The 27107-nt window shown below is 43.1% G+C and overlaps 1 protein-coding gene across 1 annotated transcript in view; it reads left to right on the forward strand.

Moving 5' to 3' along the window:
- Window positions 1-27107, forward strand: part of LOC142591265 (sodium-coupled monocarboxylate transporter 2-like) — a 54742-nt gene that overhangs the window by 21914 nt on the left and 5721 nt on the right. The window contains exons 3-8 of the mRNA XM_075703603.1: window positions 2225-2313; window positions 11395-11504; window positions 15227-15294; window positions 19304-19390; window positions 24499-24671; window positions 25956-26059. Of these exons, the coding sequence (XP_075559718.1) occupies window positions 2225-2313; window positions 11395-11504; window positions 15227-15294; window positions 19304-19390; window positions 24499-24671; window positions 25956-26059 (631 nt within the window). The remainder of the gene's footprint in view (window positions 1-2224; window positions 2314-11394; window positions 11505-15226; window positions 15295-19303; window positions 19391-24498; window positions 24672-25955; window positions 26060-27107) is intronic.

Genomic DNA, 27107 nt, shown 5'->3' on the forward strand with positions numbered 1-27107 from the left:
TATTCGAAATTATATCGTTAGAAAGACTGACGAAACCGTCAAAAAAGGATGCAGCCGGAAATCAATGAGAAGGAAACTTGGCATAGCGCAAGCCAACATATATGCACTGAAGGATACGCAGGGTAATATCATGAGCAATTTGTAAGGTATAATAAAAGCAGCGCAAGAATTTTATGCTGACCTGTAGAGTACCCAGAGGACTCAGAAGCACCCCATTCGAAACAATAATGAACAGCATACAGAAACTCCTCGTATAAAAAGAGATGGGGTCAGAAAGGCCTTGAAAGACATGAAAGGGGGAAAGCGGCCGGAGAATAGAATACCAGTCGATTTAATCAAAGATGGAGGAGACATAACGCCAGAAGAACTGGCATCTCTCTAAACGAAATGTCTATCGACTGCAAGGGTCCCACAAAACTGAAAGGATGCACACATTTTACTATTCTACAAAAAGGAAGACTTTAAAGTACTGAAAAATTACAGGCCCATAATACCCTGGAAAATATTTACACAGCTTCCACAGACACCCTAACTCTACACAAGAAACGTAGGAAGATACCTATAAAGAAAGGGTCAGACATGGAGACACCATGTCTCCAATGCTATTCACTGCGTGCTGGGAAGAGGTATTCAAGCTATTAAACTGGGAAGGTTTAGAAGTAAGTATCGATAGCGAATATCTCAGCAACCTTTGGTTTGCCGGTGACATTGTTCAATTCAGCAACACTGCAGACGAGTTACACCTAATGATTGAGGACATGAACTGGGAGAGTAGAAGAGTGCGTTGAAGAAGACAAAGATAATGATGAATGACCGGGCAAGGGAACAAGAGTTCAGGATCGCGTCAGCCTGTAGAGTCTGTGAACGGGTACATTTACCTAGGTCAACTAATCACAGGGAACCCTAACCATGAGAAGAAAATTTACAGAAAAATTAAAATGGGTTGGATCGCATACGGCAGACATCGTGAGCTCCTGACTGGAATCATACCGTTATTATTCAAAAGTAACGTATACACTTAGTGCATTTTACCGTTGCTGACATATGGGGCAGAGACTTTGAGACTGACAAACAAGCTTGAGAAAAAATAAAGGACCACGCAAAGAGCGATGGAATGAAAAGTGCTACGCATAACTTTAAGACACAAAGAGAGCGGTTTGGATGAGAGAGCAAAGGGGAAAAAAAGAAAAAAATGGCGCTTGGCAGGACATGTAAGCGCACATTAGATAACCGTTGCACCATCAGGGTAACAGAATGGGCACCAAAAGAAGGAAAGCGCAGTAGAGGACGGCAGAAGACAAGGTGGTGCGACAAAATTACGAAATTTGCGGGAGCTAGTTGGAATCGGTTGGCCCAGGACATGGGTAATTGGAGATCGCAGGGAGAGGCCTTCGCCCTGCATTGCACACAAAATAGTCTGATGAAGAAGATGATGATGATGTATAGACGCGTTAGCAATATTGACACGTATGGTTCTTTATATTTCCTAAGTCACCGATTTTCATCGGCTAACAAATGTTAAATGTTATCGCTCGCCGCAGGATGGGCCTGCCTCTACAGGCGTTTCTCGAATTTCATCGATAGTTCTATTCGTTGGCTGTTGTCCCCAATAATTTTATCATATGATTGTATGCACGACTCGAACTGTGTAGTACGGTCTGCGGGGGTATGAGCCATTGCTGCTGATGATATTTTTTTCATCACTGATTTTTTGCATCACGGGACTAGGCACCACTTTTTCCCCGTACGGTTCATTGCAACAAGCCATTTATGGCTTTCGCCTTAATAAACATGCAGATGTAATTATGGAACTTTCTTCATATTGGATATTTTTACACACATGAATTGCATTGTCGTAGCGTTTAAAGCCGACAAATGACAAGATTTATTTGAACTGAGTGTGTTTTTTAGACGAACGTGCATTTTGACAGTTCTTTTTAACGTTTCTAGAGATGATGTGACGCCGCAGCTGCGAGAATCTGGTATTTACGTTTCTTCAAACTTTGCCAGTTATTTAACCAGAACACTCCCACCCCTGTCACGCTTTCAATACCAGTTGTGAGGTAGACAACCATTTTGTAGCAATCTTCAAACATTTCCTAATGTTTGTGCTTTCCTTAAACTTCTTGCCTAGAGCTATAACAGCAATTTGATATGTAGGGATTTCCAATCATCTTAGGCGCTAACACTGCCATTTCAACGCAACCATTATTTCTAATTTCAGATTATACCGCACTACATTACTACTGAACTTGTAAACATACCCGGATTCACAGCGCTGTACTTGGCTGGTGTTGTAAGCGCCGGAACAAGGTAAGCGGAATAAACAGATGACTGTGCTGTTGGATTTGCTGTTGGAAGCGTAGAGGGACAATTGATTTATTCAGAAGGCAGAGCGACTTCATCTGCGTATGAGGAGTGCGATAACCTGCCAAGGTCATATTATTTGAGGCCTTGCGTACTAAGCTCCACAGTGGGGAATCTTCAATTTCTACCTTTCTGGACACTGAAAGCCAGCCTTCATGTTAGTCCTACTGATAATTGCGCTGGTTACGAACAGTTAATTTTTCAAGTAGATTTCGTTCTTTACTTCAGTCTGTTGTGGTGTTGTTGTCCACAACGCCTGCGTATGTTTTGTTCTCTCCGGCTTTATGTAATTTACCACCAAATGGAGGCATAATATGTACTTTCTCGAAAAATTGTGCAAATATATTCGACAATGATGGCCAATTTTAGTGACCAGCCAAGCGCTGCTAGAAAGCTATTCATATTGTTACGTGTGGAAAGACACACACGTAACACACGTAACAATATTTCAGTGCCGCGAATCCATGATTTCAGGAGGCGAGCTCGACTGCATAGCGAGACACTCTCTCCACTCGCCCCGTTTAGCCGCCGCTAGCGAAATCCCTTCCCTACATTCTCCCATACCCCGCACCTTCACCAGAAATGTTACGTGTGCAAAGACAGACGAAAGATGCTATTTACACGCTATTTACACTGGAGCCAGGCAGCCAGGCTGACACTCGCTCGTGCCAAGGGCACCGACCAACTTCTTCGTCGTTCTCGCGGCGGCTCGCCTCTTGAGCATCGCTCAATGATAGCGTAATAATATATTAAATGAATACAGCCCCTAAAGGCGTATATTATTGCAATGATGACATATAGGTAGACATACACACCGTGGTTGCTCAGTGGCTCTGGTGTTGGGCTGCTGAGCACGAGGTCGCGGGATCGAATCCTGGCCGTGGCGGCCAGATTTCGATGGGGGCGAAATGCGAAAATACCCGTGTGCATAGATTTAGATGCATGTTAAAGAACTCCAAGTGGTCTAAATTTCCGAAGTCTTCCACTACGGCGTGCCTCATAATCAGAAAGTGGTTTTGGCACGTTAAACCCCATAATGTTTTTTATAGGTAGACATTGTTTCGGAATTCCGCAGGAAATATGATCGTTTTCCAGTAGGTTTGTAGTGGTACCAGAGCCCTCTCCTACTGCCGAAAAAGGTTGAGCGTGCTACCGCACAAGAGAAAGGCAGCCCTTTTCGAGTGCTCAACCACAGCATCAAAACCTTCAGATGCCTCAAACCAATTGCACGGCGCCGCAGGCCTGGCTAATCGCTTACACGCTCAACGATGATACGCAAGCGGGTGTTCGAAGGAGCCTAGGTGTACATTCGCGTCGTTGCCCGTTTCCTTACTTTGATAACTATCTGAATAACCCTGGCTGTGTGAATGGTGTTCAATTCAAATGTTTTTTTTTACTCAGATATATTTACGTGCCCTTTCTGTCATTAGTGAACGTCCTATCGCAGACAACCGACCTCGAAAATTTTTGAAAGCGCCGAAGAAAGCTGTTCGCTTTATATCTTCTCCGTCCTACGTTACCTATGATAGGTTCTTTTTTTACAGGGAGTTTCCTTGTTTTTAGAGTTATTCTCAGATAAGTTAAATTCTTGGATCTGATTTTTGACTGCGTAAGAGCATTTTGTTTGGTTATCTCGCCTTTGTATATGCGCAGTCGTTAAGCATAACATATTGTCATTTGTTATATCTCTAAACGACCAGGAATATCTTTTCTATATGCAACTTTATGTGGTGGCTTGTAGTAGAGGTAGAACACCGGGGTTCTAATGTCAAGCTCTGAAGTTCGAAGCCTCGTCCAGTCCGCTACCTTTTCAGGGTTGGGGTCGGGGAGGATTACACCGGAAAAAATGTTCGGAGAGCTTGTGAGGCTATACTAGTCAAGGGGAAAGCAAATTAGTAAGGCCCACTTAGCTTCAATAAAAAGCTCTTTCAGCAGAACAGGAATTGTCCTCGCAGTTAAGTACTTCATCACTACCTCCTTCCTGGCCTCCTTCAGTCCCAGTGGTTGCATATCACCTGACCAAGGCACCGGTCAGACCTGCGGCGCGGCAAAGGGTGCTAAGAATCTTTGGATCCGGACAAACCGCCACTGGAACCTGAACCTGGCAACGTTTAATAAGAAAACCATATGGAGAGAGACGAGCTTATCAAGGCTCTTTGAGGAATTATCAGGCATTGCCTGGGATATTATTGGGCGTAGTTAGGTGAAAAGAACTGGTGAGAGTTACACAGTGCTGACTGGCGGCCACGTCCTGTGCTACAGAGTTCTTCCAGATAAGAGACAATACGGGGTAAAATCTCTGATCCGTACAGTCATAGCTGGCAAGGTAGGATAATTACACAGCATTATTTAGAGGGCGGCCGTCGTCGTAATAAAGATAATGAGGAGATAAAGAAGAAAGGTAGCACAGGCCCACCCTCCAACCTCCAGCCATAATGATGAAGAAATAGAAGGGTTTTAGGAAGATGCTGAATTAGCCATGAAGACGGTGCTAACTCAATAAACTTTTGTCGTGGGTGACTTAAATACAAAAGTGGCAGAAAACCAAGCCAGGGAACAAGCAATTGGCAACTAGGACAGTGACTCTAGGAACACTAGAGGAGAGGTGTTGATAGAATTCGCGGAAAGGAATAGACTCCGAATAATGAATACATTCCTTAGTAACTGTTAGGTAGGGTAAAGGGCAGTGACCATAGGTTAATGAGCCCTTGGATTTCTCTCAATTCGAAAAAATAGTAATATCAGTCAAGAAGAATCAGGTCAGTCTAGACGCAGCAGGGGCCAATGTAGGCGAATTCAGGCTGCTGCTCGCAAAGAACTATGTAACTTTGGAACAGCAAGACGGAAGATAACATAGAAATAATGAATGAAACCATAACTAAACAGATTTCAGGATTTCAGAAGTGAGAGGTAAGGCACCAAGGCAACCAGTAGGCAAGTTCTCCCAAGTAACAAAGGGCGTCATAAAGAAACGACAAAGCATTTGAATGCCTAACTCAAGATATCAGTAGAAGTCATTGAATTGTCAAAACTGTTCAACAAGCAGAAAGTAAGGGATATTCGAAATAGCATCGCGCTAAAGATTCAGGAAGCAATAATAAATGGCTGCAAGTTGAAGTCAGTGAGACGAAAACTTGACATAGGACAACGCAATGTGTATGTACTGAAAGATAAGCGGGTAATGTCGTCAGCAATTCGATGATATATTAAGGTAACACTAAAGCGAAACAATAAATCAGTTTAGATTAATGAAGCATTGTTTGAGAAGCCAGCAAGCAGTGATTTCAAAAAGACAGTTTGATTATTAGATGAGAAAATGAAGGTCCAAGTATCAGTATTTGAATTTCGCGCCGAATCCCCAGCGCCGGTACGTCAGCGTAACGTCAGGGATACCAAAGAATGTTTTCGCATTTGGGCCGAGTTGGCCGAATATAGGTCCCCGAAACTCGCCATGTTTAATGCTTGGTTTCTTTAGAACACTATGCAGTCAATCTGTACCGTTATATATAATTAGTAGGCCCTAGAAGATGCCATCAAATTCCAAGACGTCACTGCCCACAGGAGCGGAAACTTAAGTAGGCGTCGCCACCCGTATTTCATTCTTGCGCTTTTTCTGGCTTACCAAACGTCTTATCGTTGTAAGAGTGGTGTTTTTGGTGTTGTAGAATGGTAATTTAATGATGCAGAAAAAATCATTTTTCACTTGAGTGTCCCTTAAAAGCAGCAGATTTCCATACTGACATTTACTGTTCCCAGAGCAGTACATAGAGCTGCTCTCGATACTGGATATAAAAATACTTGGAATAAATTTAACTTTCCCTCACTAACTTATGCGGCGTGGATACCAGGTCCCTTCAGCATTCGCTCATTCGTGCTGTACATGTAAAGATAACACGAAGTGAATCTATCCGATGTCAATTGCACATGGAATATTTATCTCGCAATGCCCCATTACATGTCCCCGAACGATCTCGCCACGCCTCCAGTATTACCACTGCGGATTGATGGGGCCGTAGAGTTTCCCGCAAGACTCGCTCGTGAGAACTCCGGCGCTAGTGGCTATGGAAGCTGCAAGCATGGCGCGTTAGGCAGAATGGGATTGCTAGTTCGTACATTGATTTGCCAAAACAGGAACACTGAAAGTACTATCCCGCTTATACCTACCAAGCAATGATTCTGTAATGGCGACGTGATCATATCTAATAGCTTGTAGCATCAATTTTAGTTTTGTTTCTTTTAGTCCGTACGTAAGAATCCCATTTTTGATGGCCATATTTATATTCCGTACATGCGAGACATTGACATACCCATTGTTGGCCTAGTGAAAGTGCTTTCAGCGATGAAATCTATCTTTTCGGCCCCTCGCAACAAAGTTTCTGAGTTGTGTTCTAAATGCGTGTGCAGCTACTGTTTTCTGGTGATCTTTAAAAAACCGTCCTCGAAATCTCTGCTACCCAATAAATCGAAAATAGTAAATATAATACGCATTCATAAAAGTGTTCCTTGATACTATGTTTTCATTTACTGGCCTATATCTTGAACTGCTGTACGCTCCAAAATGTTAGAACACATCCTTTGCTCATCGAAAATTCGTCATTTGGCAGGCATGAGTTTTTTTTGTGCGCTTGCTTTTTTTCTGAAGAAGTCTCTTGGGCATTGCACAGCTAGCAAAATTTTCGTATGATATTTTATTGGCATATAATGCATCCAAACTGTCATAGTGCCTTTAATTTGATTTCAGAAAAGCTTTCGACACGCTACAACGTTTCCTTCCGCTTCTTAAGTTCTTATACGCTTAACGGACAATTTCATTACCTGAATGCCTAATTATATGAATGGTAAATAAATGAATTCCCCAATTTACGGCTCGAACTATGAACTTGTTTATGGCACTTCAAGTGTGTCCCTATAGTTTGTAATCGGACTCTTGCTATTGTTAGTCTACGCGAAAGACAAGAACGTCTCCCCAGCAGTCAGCCCTTAAGCACATTATTGTTGATTACAGAGATAATTTAGTTGTTTGAACGGTTAGACAACCTTTGAAAAGGACCTGATCCAGAACATCTTGTGGCGCGATAACGATAACTCGGAAGAAACCCATTAAATCTAAAAACACCCCCTTAAGCCGGAAACGTAATGTAATTAAATTTAGTTACTACTTAATGATTAAAGTATTGCTGTACTCGAAAAGGTAAAAATGCCTTTTAATGTCCCTCCAGTAACCGGTGGGAAATAGACGTCTTGAAACGATGCATTTAAAGGGGCCTTAAGCAATTCTTACCGAAGTCGAAAAATGCATTTGAATGTATTGTCGGCTATTTCTCAGACACTTTGCCGCAGAAAGTGCTTCAGTGCGATTAGACGAAGCGCAATTATCAGCAATAAAACGTGTCCATCGCGGTGCTTCCGCTCCTTTAACACTTTGCCCGACGAAGGCTACGGCTGAGCGGGGCGTGCCCACATAGCTCCACCTATTGAAAGTCGCCGTGGCGCGCAGTTGCAATTTGATGTTGGATATTACGTAGATGCCACTACTTCAAGCATTGATGCCTACGACGTGACAAACGTAAGCAAACGCGGTTGTCCTCAGCGAGCCCCAGTGCGCTTAGCCAGTGGACTCCTCTCGGCACAACGCAGCGGCCGCGCTATCTACGCTGCGTAGCGCACCGCAGCTACATGCATCTGTTGTGCGTACATGCGCAGCGTTCGCTTTCTGCGCGACAGGGCTTAGAGTGGACGCTCGCGCTCATGTGCTCATCTGAGTGTGCTATGTGGTGCGGACTGGCTTTGTCCTACACCAGCTTGACCGACGCATAATAGCCATACCCAACTTGAGCACCTTGAAGCCTAATCGATAAATCTGCCACGGTGACCAACCAAGAGTGACCAGGAGTGAGCGTGCGCTGGCAATCGCGCGTGTGGTCTGACTGTTCTGATCTTAAGTTTCGCGATGTTCGAGGCTAGCGGAGCGCTCAGAAGTAGTCGAAATCAGCGAGACCCGACGTCTACGGCACGGATGAGCCGGATGGCGAAAGTTTAATTGATACGCAGGAGGTCGCGGCCGAGCGTGTGTGTGAGCTAACGAAAGGCGTCGCACTCCATGCATCGCGCAGGACTTGGAAACTTGGCTGAGCCATTCACAGATGGCAAGGTATGTTATCCGCGGACTATGTCTTTCCACTGAGCACGAGCAGTGGTCCAGGACTGCTTTAAAAGCCAGCCGACATTTGCATTTTTATTCGCAATACTTTTAAGGTGGCGCCTCAAGAAATAAGAGTAGTGCGGTATACAACCAACGGGTGGTCCATTCTGGAATAAACGGTATCTGTATGGAATACCCATGCTGTAACTCTAACGATCCACCTCACATCTACCCTTGGCATCATATGGCCTGCCCAGCTCCATTCTTTTCGTTTTATGTCAACTAGAATATCAGCTATCGCCATTTGCTCTCTGACCCGCACCTCTCTCTTCCTGTTTTTTAACGTTACACCTAAGGTTTTTTTTGATCCATCGCTCTTTGTACGGACTTTAGGTTCCTCTGGAGCTTCTTTGTTAACCTCCATGTTTCAGCCCCATATGTTAGCACCAGTAGAATGCAATGATGATGCACTCTTATTTTCAACTACAGGGGTTAGCCTCCAGTCAGTATTTAGTAAAGCCTGCCTTGTTAACTGAATGCATATTTATTCTTTTGTAAATTTCCTTCTTATGATCAGCGTTCCTTGTGAATAACTGACCTATATAGGCGTACTCCTGTAGAGGCTCTAGACACTCACTGGTGATCCTGAATGTTTGTTCCCTTGTTAGGCTATTGAACGTTAGCTTTGTCTGCTACATAATAATCATAAACCCCACTCTTCATCAATCACTCTTCTTTTGCAATTTACCTCCAGTGCTGCTGAAGCAGGCCAAGGGAAGGGAAGCGTAGGAGAGGACAGCAGGAAATTAGGTGGGGTGAGGAAATTGGGAAATTTGGAGGCGCTAGTTGAAACGAGCTAGCGCAAGACAAGGGTAATTGGAGATCGCAGGGTGAGGCCTTCGTCCTGGCAGTGGAGAGAAAAATAGGATGATGCTGATAATGCCATGCAACGCCTACACTAACATATACATTAAAAAGTTAGACGCGGTTCAATGTTGTATCGCACGTTTTGCAACTAACCCATGCTTTCGTAACTTTAGTAATGCCTAAGACCAAGCTAGCTGGTAATCCTTTATAAAAAACAGCGCGACAGCGAACGAGCCCAATGAAGAAGTAATGCGAGAGTGTGAGAGAGCTCCCCCTTTCAGCACTTGCGTTTGTTCATTCATTCTTTCTGTCCTCCGTCCACAACTGCGCTGTATTTGTGATGTCACGTCAGTATTAGCACCCTCAAAACACGGTTATCTTGGGATTTGTCGCAAACATGTCGCGCCTTGTTCGTGCTTTATTTTCTCAACCAGTTAACCTGTGATATCTATGACATCGATTGGCCGAAGTACTAGAGGCCTCCGACATACTATTCCCAAAAAACAATAATACTAAGAAGATCCGAGAGATTAAGCGCCATGTCGCCCTATCGAAGCCATTTCTTTTCCCGCGACGTCTGTATGATAAGTCCTCATTATGCTTAATCATTCACTCGCGACACTACGCTCAGCGCACCTATTATAATTGCACCTTTCGGTACTTAGCTGGCACGCCTGATTGTCCCTAAATGGCACTGTCATTACGCGCTTCTTTGTTGTTCTTGTTTGTACCTAATATGGCAATCCGGGAACATGTAATAATTTGTAATAATTCTAACAAAGTAAATAAATAGATATCGTCAACAAACGGACGGCTGTTTTACTACAATTTCATTCTGAAGGCTGTTCTCGCTCACACTCGACCACGCGGCCTTCACTCAGCTGAATCGAAAGAAATGCAGCGCTGTGTGTTCCAACAGGAATGCGCCTTTTTTGGTACGGTAGGCGTCCATGGCAAATTTGTTTTTCTTGCGTCAGTCTCAGCCGCTTTCACACGCTGTACATTCAACGCGCTAAGAAGTATTCGGACCTAGCTTTTCTATGATCGCACGAGTCGAAATCAGAGGAAGTGAAGGTCCTTACCATGTATATATAATGTCGCGAAGGCCAGCATTCAAAACAAGAACATGGGTAGCTGACAGGCAGGATGATACGTGGAATGGCTGTTAATAGCAAATTATAGCCCTTGCAAGAATTCGACAAAAAACAGAAAAAGCGTGCCACAAGGAAGAGACTATGGCTTTCCTTATTTCAGAAAACAGATGGATAGAAGTGGCGATAGCCGAGGGGAAGACACAAGTTTGTATTCAGAGCTTGTTAGCGAACTGTTATGCTTGTGGACACTGATATTGGTATTCCCTTGGGCAAGTCTTTCAGTTTGCTCATTTTTACCTTCAGGAATATCACTGGTCACACAAATAAACCACTAGGTTTAGTGTTGTGTATAGCGTTGAACTGCTCGTATCGACAAGCTTTTGTTACATGCGATGCAAGCGCAATACTGTTGAGTTTAACTGTGTCTCTGTTTACGTACCTACCTGCATAATATGCTTGTAGTAGTCAGATAATTACCTGGAACTACTGTTGCACTGGTCATATACGCTGAAAAATGCCTGGCTCAGAACCGGCAAGTCACTATGTCGAACACTATAGTTCTTAAAATAATTTTCTTTCTTATACGAAGCGTTTCTTGGTGACGGAAACTAGGATGCAATTACCAGAAGCCCGCGTGTGATTCGAGTAGAAAGAAGAGAGAAGCCAAAAAACTACCCGACCTCTTCTGGTGGCCTCGTCGTCACACTATTTGTTTATCTAACTTTGATGTTATGTTTCTTTTTTTTTCAGCATTAGTGCTCTGGTAAAAAAAATGTGGCATGTTTCCAACACTTTTCAAGGATTTATCCCTGTTATTGCTTTTGAGTCGGTTCAAGAAACTGAAGTACATAGAGAGGTTTCATGTGAATAACTTTTCGTACATGCAACTCTTGACGAAAAAAAAAATACTTTACTCCTATGCAGCACAGTATCATCAGCGATAAATTCCCAAACAGCAGTCCTCTACGTCGATGTCATCTCTCGAGGACACAAAGGTGCAGACGAGCACGTCTTGATGATAACACGCAGCACCGGTTAAGTATAAACCTGTTTTTTTTCTTTGTGCCTAGCGGAGTAAGTAATTTCGTGAACAATAATTTTAATGTGCCTGATGAGTGCTCACGAATCAAGAATTAACCATATTTATTTCGTATAGAGGCCGTAAAACACTTTCTTGAACATAGTAAGAAAATGTTTCCAATGTTTCGCAGACGCTGCTTTTAACATGTGAGACCAACGAACCTAACTGTACTACGTGCAGCAGGGAATCTAAAATGTCGCGTAATAATAACGACAAACCACTTGCTCTCGCCTGTGTAATGACGTCATGGAGCGTCATCGAAAGCATCTGGCCCACCGAGGATATTTGCTGATTTTGTGATCCCTATAGTATTCTCAGTAATACAGATTTTCTGATTTTACGATAAAGAAATAAAAAATATGTATGTGATCTCAAACCGACAGAAAATCACTTTGCACCTTTGCACTGAGCGTGGCTGCTTCGACTGCGCGTGGACTCCGAGATGGCAGCGCAGTGCTGCCTGGCGCAGCCACTCTCACTCAGCCACCACGGTGTTTCGTCACGAGCCCTCTCGCCACTGCGACACTCAACGTGTGGCCGGTGCTTTGCTCTCTTGCTCTCTCCTCTGTATGGGCTCCAGCGCGCTAGCGGAGCAGAGAGTGAAGTCCGGGTATCAGTGCTATATCCCCCCTTATAGTTGAAGCATTCGAAACATTTTCGTCGCATAATGTTCGTGAGACGACGCCCTCTAGTCTATGAATAATTAGAAACTTCCTACAGGGTTCCTGTGACTAAGAAACACCATGATGTGTGCCATATGTCTCTTCGTTGGACACGAACTTATGCAGTGTCATTCAAAAAAGAGCAGATTGGGTGAGGGAACAAACGCTAGTTAATGACATCTTAGTTGAAGTCAAGAAAAAGAAATGGGCATGGGCAGGACATGTGATGAGGAGTGAAAATAACCGATGGTCATTAAGGGTTGCGGACTGGATTCTAAGGGAAGAGTAGCGTAGCAGGGGGCGGCAAAAAGTTAGGTGGGCGGATGTGATTAAGAAGTTTACAGGGATGACATGGCTACAATTTCTACAAGACTGGAGTAGTTGGAGAAGTATGGGAGAGGCCTTTGCCCTGCAGTGGGCGTAACCAGGCTGCGGCTGCTGCAGCTGCTGCTGCTGCTGCTGGTGATGATGATTATGCAGTATTTCAATCGGGTATATTTTAAGCATAGTGTCATCATTACTCCTTATGTGTGACTTAAGGTACTGTGTAACGCCATTTGCAAAAAAAAAGAGCAGTGCATCATTACAGGTACCATTTTACGATATTAACAAAAAAGCGCCAGTTTTTTTTTTTCTGGAAATCCACATGGACAATCGAGGCGTTACCCTAAAGACAACAAACTGCTGAACTATAATATGCTCTTTAGCGATAGTCACAGCACTGATATATCTGTCAGTGTCTATCTTGTAAGTGTTCGTATTATCGCGACAGGAAGCTTACGTCCTGTGAACACAATGCCCACAATGTTAATAGGTTGCTAAATCTTGAATTCTTTCTCATTTGAAAAGAGCAATAGGTTGTGTGGTGCAAAATGCAGTTACATTTGGATAAAATAGCTTCAAGAAAGTACGCATGAAAGTCGTTCAGGTCACTGTTGAATTCGTGACCGCACTACGTAAGGGGTTAACATTGGCAGCGCTCACGTCGTGGTTCCCTGGCGTCCGTTTGGTTATCTGCTTTAGAGCATACGTAGCTGACAGGGCATTTGCGCAGTTTATTTTTGTGTAATGTCGCCTCTCGTAGATTTCGATTATCTGGATGCTTATGAAAAAAAGAAGGAAAATTGCTGCCATAGAGAGAAATGTTAACCCGGAGCGTCTGTACTTGCTGGAACCCCTAATACTGCCCCCATGCACCAACTGGCCCTGCAAACCCAACTACTAATGCTAACTTATATATTCGTTCTTAGAATATATACGTTATACAATCTGAGCTGTTATAATTAGCCACCTTACAGAATGGCAAACAAATTGCCGAAAGGTGCAAGAGTAATGTAACATAGTTATTACAAGAAACGCGATATTTCAAGTTTACAAGAAAATGGCACGACGAAAAAGCTAGCTTCTGTGACCCAACGTTGCTGAATCAAGCGTTTCATAAATTTGATTGAGCAGAATAGGTCAATCGACGGCTCCAAAGAACCATCGTGTAGTTAACACGCCGCGGTGTGGAGCCCATGAGGGTCATGTCACACAAGAGAGGGAACATGAACGCGTCTGTGCCACTGCAGATCATCAGTAGCTGTGCACAGCTACGTGATGCGACCGTTTCTGTGACTCAAGCCAAGCGTCCACTAAGCGTCACCGTGCCTCGGTCATGCGTGCGGATTTTCATGCTGCTGTGTCGTAATTAGCCGGGGTCTGTGAGGTGTTTTTGCAAGTGTGCCAATGCGAACGTCAAAATGTTATTTCTCGAAATTTCACGAGACCGTCGTGCTCATACAGCAGTGCTTGATTGAAATGTATTTATACTTATCCTTGGTACGTATTCACATGCCATTATGCTCTATGGTGAAAGTCGCTTTGTTATACGTTCACTTGCACTAAAATGCGGTCTTAATAAGTAATCCTTTCGCACATAATAAATAATGTGGAAACATCTGTAATCAGACGCAACCTCACTGCTAATGCTCGTAAAATACACAGATATTTCAATGCGATAGCGTTAACGCCCTCGTGTCACAGAAAATCTGTTGTCGGCGTATGCACTGGCGTCTGCTGCCGAGAAAATCATTCCGAACCACGCATATTCTACATAGCACTAAATTTGTTCTTCTGTCACTAACATTGCTCATACCTTGTCTGACATTCTTTACAAAGTTACTCCTCGGAATTTTGAGAATGTCAGCTGACAAACAAATCTCATGAAACAAAACCGGGACAGCGCATGCCTTTTATGGTAAACATTCTCAAACTGAGATATCAAAATGTGCGAAACAATAACAGAACATCGGCCTACACTACAGGCCATGTTTCTGCCAGAAAGCTCGTCCTCGTGCATAAATTTCGCCCCCCGTGTTTCGCGGTATACATTACGGTAGCGCGAAAGCTGCTGTTGCCCGGAAGTGCGAGAAGCAGTATTAGAATGAGAAGTATGAAAACGCAACGGGAAGTATGAATGCTATTGAATGCGGAAGTATGAGGATGCTACTGCGTTGCACTCTTAAAGGAGAAGCTTAACGCTCGTCCATTTTTTCCCTGAAGGATGACATCGTCACACCGGCTGTTTCATTTTATGATACTTCTTTTATGCAGGTCCTTGTTAGGTTTGATGCATATGCCTACTAATGATTTAAATAATTAAACAACCATAATTTTACCTGTGCGCAATCAGTGTTAGTTGCTCAGTTTTTCATGTTCATTGCCTTTTCTTTTTATAAGGTACGTGACTTCCTTTCTGGCATCACTTAACCACCTATCTCACATTCTTTCTCGTATGAATGAATTATAACGAAATCATTATTTCTCGGTATTAGTATTTCATATGTGAGGTGAACATGTATTCATCAATACTAGTAAAGCCAAAACGTAACTACTATTGAGTATTCCTGTTTCAATGAATAATTCTAGTGCCCGTGATAATTTGCAAATTGCATTGGAACTTGAGAAGCTGTAATTTCAAGGTACTTGTCGCGGCTGCTTTTCTTATGCCAATTTATTGCAAATTTTACAGCTTTTATTCTAGGCTTGTTAATGACAGCGTACAGCACACAGATTGTACACATGGGATCCTTAACTAGGGTGAGTAAATACTTCATTTTCCGGATATTGAAGCAGCACCATAGCTATCAGATGTAGAATGTCGTTAAAAAATGACAAAGCAACTCCTCAACTGAATACAACGCTACCGAAAGGAAGTCCCTTTAAATAGCGCTGTAGATGATACGCCATTTCAAAATTGTCGCCACACCTAAGATGGGTGCCATAACTATTGCTGGATTTAACAGTACGCTTCATACGTGCTCTGGCGTGCTCCTTCTAGCTGTTAACAAAAGTACCTCGTGTTTCGTTTGACATTTCGCAATGAGACACTCACGTCAGAACGACGAGTACGGAGAGCGCATTATCCGCGAGTATATTAAGACATTAGAGAAATCGTGTACAGATCAAAATTATTCAAATTAGGAGTAAGGATATAAAAAGTCCCTCACATGCTTAAAACTCTCCATCTCTAAATTATGCAGTTTGTTCGGGTGCCTACAAAGGAGCATCTACGCAGCCGCTGCATTGAATAGAGGACTAAAGCTGCCACGGATATGCAAACGAGGAGGCATGCACGCGGGCATGGGGCTTTATTGGTAGCCACGTCAACTTATACAGCACTTGTTGATATCGGCTGAATTTTCTTAGCTCCGATACAGCAAGCTAGTCAGTTGTGTGTGTCTGCTATGTGCCGCCTGATAGAAAATTGTGCGACCGTTGATTTATTTAAACCATTCGGTGACTATAGCAGTTCATCGAAAAATTGGCGTCCGTGTATGGCAGGCTACCTGTTCACTAGTATAGGTTTGGCCATTGTTGCGATGGGATGCTCATGTTTCTAGGACGTGCTCAAATGACCAAATGTGCGGCAACAGAAGGGCTATCGAAGAAAGTAATATTGCTCAGCTGTATGATACATTGATCGATAAATGTTCTGCAGCTTCATTTGTCTTTCAAGCCGTCGCAATGTTGTAAGATGTCAGAACGATGCGACATCCCTTCTTTTTACCAATGCTTACGCACAACGTCGTCAATACGTAATTTTAATGACGTGGTAAATAATGAAAAAGGAAACGTCAGATACACACACAAGAGAAGGCAAAATGTCGTGCTAAGTTTCAGTCTGGGTATTCCATCCGTTAATCAAAACCTGTACTTAGGGCTGAAGAATATGGGGTACATGTCTAATATGTTCACTTTCGCTGAAATGCGCCATTATTTCATCATAAGCAAGACCTGGATTTAATTCAATACAACTTATTTTGTAAGAAATCGGCAGTGGTTACCTAGAATTATTACTTGTCCAAAACGTCACACAGCGCTTCCTGTTTCAACGCTTAAAAGTCGTGGCCAAAGTCACTATCCACGTGGCCCGTGGATAATTTTGGAAATTTTCTTCTCTGCCCTGTCTTCAATACCTTGCCTACCTTCCATACATCACTTTGTTATTAATTTCATTTTTATACTTTCATCTACGATAACAAGGCATTCTTCAAGTCTTTTGGGTCATTTGAAATTGGAATCTTAGAAGCTTTTCCACTGCTCTGTACGACTGGCTGCTGTGGTATAATTCTCAGTGGCCTTTTAATCTTAACATGGTATGACAGGAAGCTGAGCGGTTTGATGAAGATTCTCAAATTGAAAGGTTAGGCATAGAACTAATAAAACGGCATTTGCGTTGGCATTCAATTCTTATGTCCATGCTTTATAACTCAACCTTTTAAACCATATCGATCACTGTTATTGCTTCTGTACTTGAGACATTCCATCAGGGGAGCTATCTGTCACGAGAAAGCAGCTCACGCTCAAACACGCAGGTAAATACAGGGCACTCCGTTCTTTAGAGCTATTGAATCTTTAGTAATCGCCTGTGGAATATACGAGGTCTCTCCCAGAAGTTGGTGCAGTAGGTTCAAGAAGGATACGCTTGCAAGCTTTGCGACACAACATTGTGCTCGCTTGCAAAGTTCTCCCTATTAAATGGACCAGACAAACTGAACCGCTCATTTTATGGCTATACGAGCGCTTGAAAGTCGTCTTGTGTTAAGCACTTTGGAAACGTTGTGGTTTCCTTTTTAATTTCGTAATATCTATAAAGCAATGCTGATGGAGCCCTAATTTCCATTTGGGGGGACATAAAAATGTCACAGAACACTAAACTCTAGCGAACATCGATGCATTCGAGGCATATTGTTGGAAGTGTGCGGAAAAAACGCTCGCAGTATCAATGCACAGGGCGTAGTGGGAATATTGTGGTGGAGAACCAAGCGCCCAATTTTCGTCAACTTTGATCGCACCCGCTGCTCACGATCTCTGACGCTTCGAGACTTGCCAGTGAAGAAAGCTGAATCGACCAACTTGGCCCGGCCTTATGCACTCGCGGTGCACAACTCCGTAGCACTTAAGCGACACCATAAACATGAAGTTTACTTTTCCGTTGTTCTTCCGCGCTTTTTTCGCTTCCCCTCATCTTTCTTTTTTCAGTTGATGCCGTGTAAAAAATTCAACTTTTGCCACTGGTGACAACGCCTCGAACGAATTATTCCTTCTTCTAATAAGATTCCTGTTCAACGCATCATTGTTTTCATTGCAGCTGTTGCTCAGGAGCCAGCAGTTTTGGCCCCATCGTGTCCCAACAATAAAGACTTTCTGTTGCCTTTGTTAGTTTGTGCGCTTTGCAAAAATAGACGATGTGGATGGGCATCCGGATTTGCATCGTTCTTGGGGTCTTTACAGATTTTCGGCAACGCTTTATTGTTGGGAAACAATTCTTTCCTTAAGGTCATCCGTTCGATCAGCACTTCACTACACTTAGTGAATTTCTGCAGCATTTGTGCAAAATTTCACAATTGCATATTGATACTTTGTTCTGTCGGCCCGTCTATATACATTTCGACAAAGATTGAAAAGGAGTTCCCCAAAAGGTGCCCACGAGAAATTCTGCCTTATCATGCAACAGTTCGGCTACAATAATGGGTTAACCTGGTCCGTTCGACTGGAAAGAGAGAAAGAGAGTTGCATGGCTACTACCCTCTCCTGCTTTGTTTGCTAACTTACTGAATAATCTTTTGGGACAGAACTCGCACAAAAATCAGATTTTTTACCTGCAGTAGTACTAGAAGAAGCCTACATTACATGCAAAAAAGTAAAAATACACAATTGACGAATAAAAAAAAAGGAAATTGACTAGTTACATTTTTAACTGCTTTTTTGTACATATGTTGCAATTTACGTTCTGTAGGCTAAGTCCAGAAGGCATAACCACTTAGGACACATTTTGAAGCTACCATTATTTTCCAAAAAAAACGCAAATAAAGTCGACGGTAATGTGTCAATGTTCCACAAACTTTTTTAAATAAAACGCCTTTTAAAGCACTGGAACACAAAAATTACTTAACCGCCTTTGTATATTGCGGGAAATTTTGAGTACAGACATGTCGAATCGGAAATTGGCGCGCGAATGGCTACTCGACGGGGCTTGCCTGTATTTCGCGGTCTTCTTTCACGTTCAGAAAAACACATTTATGTACCTCGTATTCAGCAACAGAAAAGTGTATTAGGAGTTTTTCATGTGGCTTTACACATTTTTCATTGACAATTTTCATCTAATTGGAATACAGAAAAATAGAAATAATATTTAAACCTAATAATCAACTTAGGTTGATTGTGAAAATTTACTGAATATTTCCAAGCGACGGTAAGCAACATTACCTTGGTTTCGTCCAGCTACGTGGTATTCGCATATTTTTATTCTTTGGTTCAAGTTAAGTCAAACACCCTGTACACTACGCAGCCTGCAAAACGGGCTAAGCAACACGAAGTAGCAACCTACCAAGGAGCACCGTCATTAACGACCTTTCGCCTAACTCCTTTCTTTTGGCGCTTGGTAAGATGTGGTAACTTTGCAATTACACGTCGTGAGATGATCCACCATGTGTCCTGCGGTATAAAAGCACCGACTTCTGGTTATTTCCTCAGTTATAGTCTTCCGCGTGATGTTCTTCTATACCATGTACTGCGAATTCATGCTGCGTATCACTCTTTGCAGATACTTTTAATGGTGACTACAGCAATCACGGCGCCTTTTGTCGGATTGTGCATCTTGGCTGTGCTGTTTCCTTTTGTCCACTGCAAGGTACGTAAGCCACTCGAAAAACATGTTTTTCCAACTTGCTTTGTATTTTGAGCACTACGTCATGTTACGTGCATTGTGGACGTCTTTACGCAGGTTACATTATCTAGGTCAGCTAGTCCCTATGTTATCAAAGTCGTTGGCACAAGTTAATTCAGCCTAAGAAAGCGGTAATTACACACTTGCAAAGTGTAGGTTGTTCACATTTGCGCTTGACACTACCATCTATATTTGGTACTGTTCAGTGTTACAGTACCTATAGGGCTCCGGACAACGATTGCTGAAGTGCTAAAAACGGTGCGCATGCGTGCGAGGAGCCGGAAAACAATAAATGCTGCATTTTTGTTGCTTTATTTAGTACCGAAAAAATACAACCATGACTGCACAACAGAACAAAACGATTTTCTGCACGGTCAACGTATGTTTAATATCATTCTGTGCCTTTTTTATGGCATCGTTATTCTCCCGCCCCGGAGTCGTAAATGTCGCCCAGGCACGGGAAAAGCGTGGTCTGAAGGAACGTAAGCGGCTTACTTACAGTAGGATATTGCTTGACTGCTAGAAGGTGCTATGTAGGGTGTCCCTGCTAAGATTTATATGATAGGAAAAATATTTATTGAATATACTGTTATCACTGTTTGGAAGTTTCGTCAGCAGTCCGTCTCCGCCACGATGGCAAATTCTGGTGCGCAAATTGCCTTGCTTGTGGGAACAGAGCCTTCAGAGACGTTTCCTTATTTTCTTTAAGAACCTGGTGTCTGATGGCATAGCTGACACTGCTTCCTGAAACATCCGATTTCATTGTTTCAACGCTCTATGCCCCGCGTAATCAGTTTTTGGGCACACGCTTCCTGAAACATCCGATTTCATTGTTTCAACGCTCTATGCCCCGCGTAATCAGTTTTTGGGCGTTTAACTCGTAGCGCATGAAATACGAAAAGTGCCGTGTAATTAGGCAGCCGCACGTCGCAACATCAGTCACCCCATAAATGATCTGACGTAACTGACTCGGTCCATTGCCTGACTCGATAACATTATGCTAAATTGTACATGCATTTACGTCACGAAATTTATTTTGGCAAGCATCAGACATCGCTTGCGTTTTCGAGACGTCGCTGCAGCCCCAATCATGAACTGGTGCTTGCATTTCGGCAAGGCTTGTGAATTATATGGAGCATGAAAAACAAATATTGCACGAGAAGCAGTTTTCTCATCTGCGTTCGGTAAACATGAAGATGGCATGAGAATACACGTTGCATTGGGGGAGAATAAACACAAATGTGCGCACTGAACTTAAATAACCTTGATTTACCTGCTTCACCGGAACTTGCCTTGCTATAGATTCCAGGATGTGCGTTCGATATGCACGTTTTTTTTTCTGTCATTCGTATTTTCTTTTTTTCTATTTTTTAAAGCATGTGTGCACATTCTTGAAATCATGAAAACACTGTATGAAATTCTACTTATGAGCAGTGTGCACATCACATAACAGTTAGCTGCATCTTGCGCACCCAGACATAACACTTTGCTAGAAGTGTCATGAGCGATTACGACACAGCATATGCTCTGCTGAATTCATAAGCAATTAGGCAACCTTTGCGCGCACCTTCTTTCCCTTCTCTGGAAATATCTTGAAGCCGTTTTGGAAGTGCTTGCTGGTAAACAGGCTGTGTTCATTGTAATGTGTTGATTTGTGTGATCCTCCCATTAGCATGAACTCGAATACAAGCAAATGTCTCGGATAAGCTAAACAAACGCCGAGCGTTTATTTCATATCACGCGAAGACACACCGAAGTGCTGAACGCGAATTGCTGCGCAGATGCCCGCATTAGGCCACACTTGCGCAGCGACGGGCAGCACATCCGATTAAACGCAGGGAAGGTGCGCAGCAGCTACGAAGGCTATTCATAATATAATAATAATATTTGGGGTTTTACGTGCCAAAACCACTTTCTGATTATGAGGCACGCCGTAGTGGAGGACTCCGGAAATTTTGACAACCTGGGGTTCTGTAACGTGCACCTAAACCTAAGCACACGGGTGTTTTCGCATTTCGCCCCCATCGAAATGCGGCCGCCGTGGCCGGGATTCGATCCCGCGACCTCGTGCTCAGCAGCCCAACACCATAGCCACTGAGCAGAAGGCTATTGAGAAGTGCATCACAGGTAGGCGCGCGTGTGTGGCAGTAGCGCGAGCAGGGTTCTAGCACCTTCAACACTGCCAATAAGTCCGCACCTGAAGCCACGCCAGCCTGAAAAGCCTGACTGCGCACACCGGTGCTTGACGCACGCTAAATGCTATTTTATTTTTAGCGTTTGGAAGGTCAGTGCTGCGTGGGCTGGATGGATCCGCAGGTGCAAAAAAAAAGAAAATAAAAAGACGGCCGATCTCACGTATATAACTAATGAATGGAGCTTTTTTTCTCGTTAACTGCTTGTGTTCATGGACATTGCAAAGCGCCTCTATTTTAACAGAAATATCAACCCTGCTCGCATTTCGTCCATTTTATCCCCACACGGTGGTTCTGTTGGAAGTGCACTTCTGTACAGCCGAGTTCCTCACATTTTTTTCCACTTGTTCAGCTTGAAGATTCGGGAAACACACACGGTCACATTCCTATTGTGGCGGATAACCCAGGATTGGGCACATACCTATTGGCGCATGCAGAGTTTCCCATCAGATTATCTACTCGGCAAACCAGCAGAGAACAAACAGCAGTCATCCACCATCCCCCACAAGGGTTGTGACAGGGTGAAAACTGAAGGAAGAGTTTTTATAAAAAGGTTAATCTTAATAATAGCCATGCGATAAAGCAAGCTGCACAGATAGTGAAGCTGATAACCAAATGTATTCTTCAGCAAAACGAAAGCAATAAAACGTTTTTTCTTAAAGGGGGGGGGGGCGGGGTAGAATAGAGCGATATTCTGCGCGATTAGTACACCAAAAACAGGTAGGAATAAGTTGGAGAAAATAGTGCACCAACCAGTGCTTAATATCGCGCCAACCTAGCTCACTTGTTTAAATGAGTTAGCATTCTTTGCATAATTCATGACTTTCGGGGGCTAGCTATCCATCCTTCTATATATGTTGATACCTAACTGCCTTCGTGATAACCTGGGTTACGGCGTAGTCCGCGGTCTAAGCGCTAAAACATCGGGCTGGCTCTGCTGAGGGAACAAGTTTCTAACCCAATCCTCGGATCAACTGAAGTCATTGATTACGTGGCTACGTGTGCGTACGTGCAACTTGTCAACGTACCTGTTTCCCGCCGACGTGGCTCAATGTAGATGTGGGACGTGGGATGTACGGCTCTTTAATGAATCTCTTTGACGCCGAATAGCACCATTGGGTATGTGCAAAACCGTCTGTGCTGGTGTACAGTGAGCTTTTGAGGTACAGTGATCTACAGTGAGCTGGTTACAGTGAGCTATAGCGCCTGCAGGAGTGTACCGCTCTACAATGAGAATGAAAACACTTTAAATTTCCGCGATGCTCAGCGGAATAGAACTAACGCCAGGCGAGTTCCTCAAGGAGAACCACCTCACTTCCTTCGCAGGCTGGGTCACAAATGCTCTCGGTATGTGCCGATTTTCAATGAACGCCTTTTCTGCCAATGTTTTCGATTAGCGAGCTGCACCACTGGGTAGGTCTTCAATGAACCACTCACCAACTTGGCTCACACTGTATTTGCCACTCGGTGTGCGGCAATTGAGGGAACGATTCTCGGCGTGGGCCGAAATTCTCGTCTCAGGGGCCACGTGCGGACTTCTAGTAAGCGCCGCTAGATGGCCCAGCGTGTTTACAAAAAGCGCGAACTAGAATTTCGGCTGCCCCTTGGCGCATTTCTCAGCGTTCGCCACCCACCGGCGCTCCATGCATGCCACTGCAACAGACACACTGAAGGAAAGGAGAAAAAGAAGCCATGTGACAACAATGCCCAAAATTTCAAGCTCTTTCTTTGATAAAAGAATAGACGGCGCGCTAACACACTCGTCACCTGCTCTAGCTATCTCAGCTGCTTCGACAATTTCCCTCGTTATCTTATTCCTGTGGCGGTAGGCAACTACAGTTTCTTGTAAGAGAGGGAAGCATGGTGCTTCATGTCACATTTTCTACAATGGGCAGCCAGACGCCCATCTATTATGATACTCTCCACTTTTTTACTATACTCCGCCAGACGCACGTTTCAACATCTGCCTGTCTGGCCCACCTAGTACTTCCCAAGCGAAAGTGGAATCTTATACACCATGTTACAACTGCATGTAACAAAAGGATCCTTGTGCGTGGTAGCGCAACCCGGCTTTCGTTTCCTCATGGGGCAGCTCCACACACTCAACCTCAAGAGTTTGTTAGGTGTTGTAAAAACAACGTTTACAACAGATCGTTGCCCTACCCTTTTTAGGTTGTGGTAAATCTTATGAAAGAAGGGAATTACAGCCACCTTTCGTTTGTCCCTTTGTTCTTTCTTCTTTCTTTCGTCATCCGCTCTCTGCTCATTGCTCATGCGTGAAGTTAGCTTACTTCGACGATGCTGGCTTTCAGCAACCGAGATAATGATATGTCTTGGATAGTTCGCTGCTTCCAGACGAGCCACCTGCTCACTAAGCCCTTCATCCAGCAAGTGAGCACATGGCTTAGAGAGAGCACATGACAAGAAAGAACGTACGATGCTTCTTTTATGAGTTTTGAGTGTCTTGAACTGTACCTCAAGGGCGCCTTATTAGCTCTGGGCTCATATAGCGAACACACGTGTTCAGCCTTGAAATACAAACCCAAGTCTAAAAAAACCTGATATTGCACTGCGCAGGAAATTCAGTGGTGAACGTAAGTGGCCTATAATGCTGTGATGCTATATAACATTCAAGGGGGAATAATACTAGAAACTGTCATTATGGTGGGTCACGTCTACTACCACTGACATCTGATAAAACCTGTAGAATCGCGTACACATACACTTACAGACCCTAAGGAGAAATATACTGTGAAACATTGAGAAATGTCGTGAGCGTTGGCGAGAACGGATGTGTATCTTCTGGCTTGATTTGCAGTTGCAGTTTCAAGTCTATTGTAACATTAAATAATATTCTGTATTTGAATTATAAAAATGCAGGGCGCCAGCGTGGCGACACTCTTGATGGTTGTCTACCAACTGTGGCACATGGCTGAAGCTATCAAAGGAGGAACAAGAGCTGCAAGGCTTCCAGTGTCTCTTAACTATTGCCCTGGGAACCAAACTAGCACATTTGCAGCACTTAACATTACCTCGACAGTACCGAACCTCAAGTAAGTCGGCTAGAACCAGAACTTTTGTTCGTGTATATAACAATGTATTTGCAGGAGCTTTTTTCCCTAGGAAAAAAAACATAACGTTCTTTTCCGACCTTATTTGCTTGAAAGTGACCAAGCACTACGGCTAGTCGTGGAATAAGTTGGTTACAATGCCGCTCCGCCTGCTTGCATGACTTTAGAAATAATTTGCCAGTGAAAATGCAGAAATTTCCACGAGCCAGCCTACGTTGTTTCAGAATGCATAAGCTAAGACTTCGCTCGTTTAGAACGGTCCTTAGGGCATGTCCTTGTGCTCTCTCTGCGTGGGAAAATATGCCAAACTTCCATCAGGCCATGCGCTCATTGTAGTTAAGGTGGCCTAAAGGAAGTCACCAATGTAGGCATATTATTCCTTTTTTTGGAATAGCAAGCCCACCGTAGCATTGAAGTGATATATTGTTGTCGCAAATAATGAACTTTATGTTCCCTTAGACTAATCAGCATGATTTAGCTAGGGACCTTCTATAAAGATGAATGCGCATATACAGATTTCCCTCACCGCCGTCCACTCACCCAGGGATGATGAACCAGGGATTGATGTTCGGATAATTATTGCGTGCACTGAATGGAGCATGTTTCTTTTTACATATATCATACAGTTTTTGTCACAACAGCTGTAACTAAAACATCTAAGGACAAGAAAAGCATCGATTTTATAACACCAAATTTGCTATACAACTCAAGATAACAATTTTGTGACCGGTATTTATTCGAACATCTAGAACGGACATAATTCAATTATGAAATGTCACTACGAAGCACTGCGCTGATTTCTCCGTTTATCGGTTATTGAAAAAGGAAATTATTTGAGCGTAAGATATGAAATAATGCGCCATCATTTCTCACTCTATGCCATGAAACAGATAAAACTAGAGAACTGAGGAACAGTGTTGCATCAAAGTTGTGCCTTTGTAAATTTGCGTTTCTTACATATTTCAAAAAATTCCGGTAAATACTGAGGCCTATTCAATGCTCTTTCAAAAACTGAATTGAATATTTCTTGTTTGTTTTTATTGAATGAACACTATGCTCAATCAAAGGGGTATGTTCTATAAATAAAGCGCTTATGCGCCTACAACAGACATGCATGTACATATGCCGCTTGCCTCGAGCTTAATTAATGTCCTAATGGTGTTCAATATTGCATTTGCCAAGCAGCAGCTATAGCTGAAAACATTGTTGAGATCGTTGAGAAAGTCAAGCGTTCTTATTGGTAATTTTGGTTCTGTATTTGTCCAGGAGCGAAGAAACGTTCTTCATCTTTCGCCTGTCATACTTCTGGAGCAGCGTCTTCGCTCTCATCGGAACTATTGTCATTGCAGTAGTTATAAGTGCGATTACAGGTAAAAATAGTTTATTATCTTTTAATTTTAGTTTTTTTTCTTTTTTGCTGTGGTAAGCGTCCTTGAGCTTTAAGTATTCGGTGACGGAATGTCACACGAGCCGCTAAACAGTGGATCACTGTGATCTATAGTATAAATCCTTGCTAATAGTGTGGGAGTGAAAGTGGCATATCCATAATGGAACACCTGCATAATGACAATAGGGGCCATTAAACAAAGACAGTATTTTTAAGGTCAGTTGCTTCTAACTGTATGCAAAATATGAATCCAAGTGAGTCTACAATGGCTGTCATCACCTGATTACTTACTTGTAAATGAGTGATACTTATAGTTGCTAAACGACTCCTCACTGGGTGGCGACGATGTTAGTTCCTAATGAGCAGATATGATGTTGTTTCTAATTTTGGCACTAAATCATTAACGCGCCGTTGTAATGAGAGCTGACAAAAATATGTTTTATTGATCTTGTACTAGTATGTACGTTTTGAAATTGGTTCTAAAATGTGGTTATAGCGCTAACCATCTAAATCCAACAGGCAAAGAATCCATCGATAAGATTACTGAAAAATAGAAGTTTTAAATATTATATTGGCTTGAGGTAAACGAAGGTACATTGGTGACAATCTTAATAAGTGTAGCTGTGCCGATGGCATCCTAATCCACCTCCGTATCATAAGTGGGATATTGTATCGATTCAGCTGCTACGGTAGCTCTCTCTCTCTCTCTCCGTATTGTACGGTATCTACATATGCACTAAACTCGCAACTATACGAATCTTAAAGGACGTTATGAAACAGGAAGACAGTGGTGTACATCACAGAGCAAACGGGAGTAACCAATGTAATAATTCGAATTATGAGGAAGAAATGGAGCTGGGAAGGCTGTCTAACGCGTAGGGAAAACTACCATTGGTATGTGAGAGTTACAGAATGGGTGCCGAGAGAAGGTAAGCGCCGTCAGCTTCGTCAGAGATATATGTTGTGTCAAGAAATAATTCAGATAAATGCAACAGTATTGATACAGAGGAAAACATTGAAAATGAGCTCCC

Source organism: Dermacentor variabilis, chromosome 8 (genome assembly GCF_050947875.1).
Source record: "Dermacentor variabilis isolate Ectoservices chromosome 8, ASM5094787v1, whole genome shotgun sequence".
NCBI lineage: Eukaryota > Metazoa > Arthropoda > Arachnida > Ixodida > Ixodidae > Dermacentor > Dermacentor variabilis.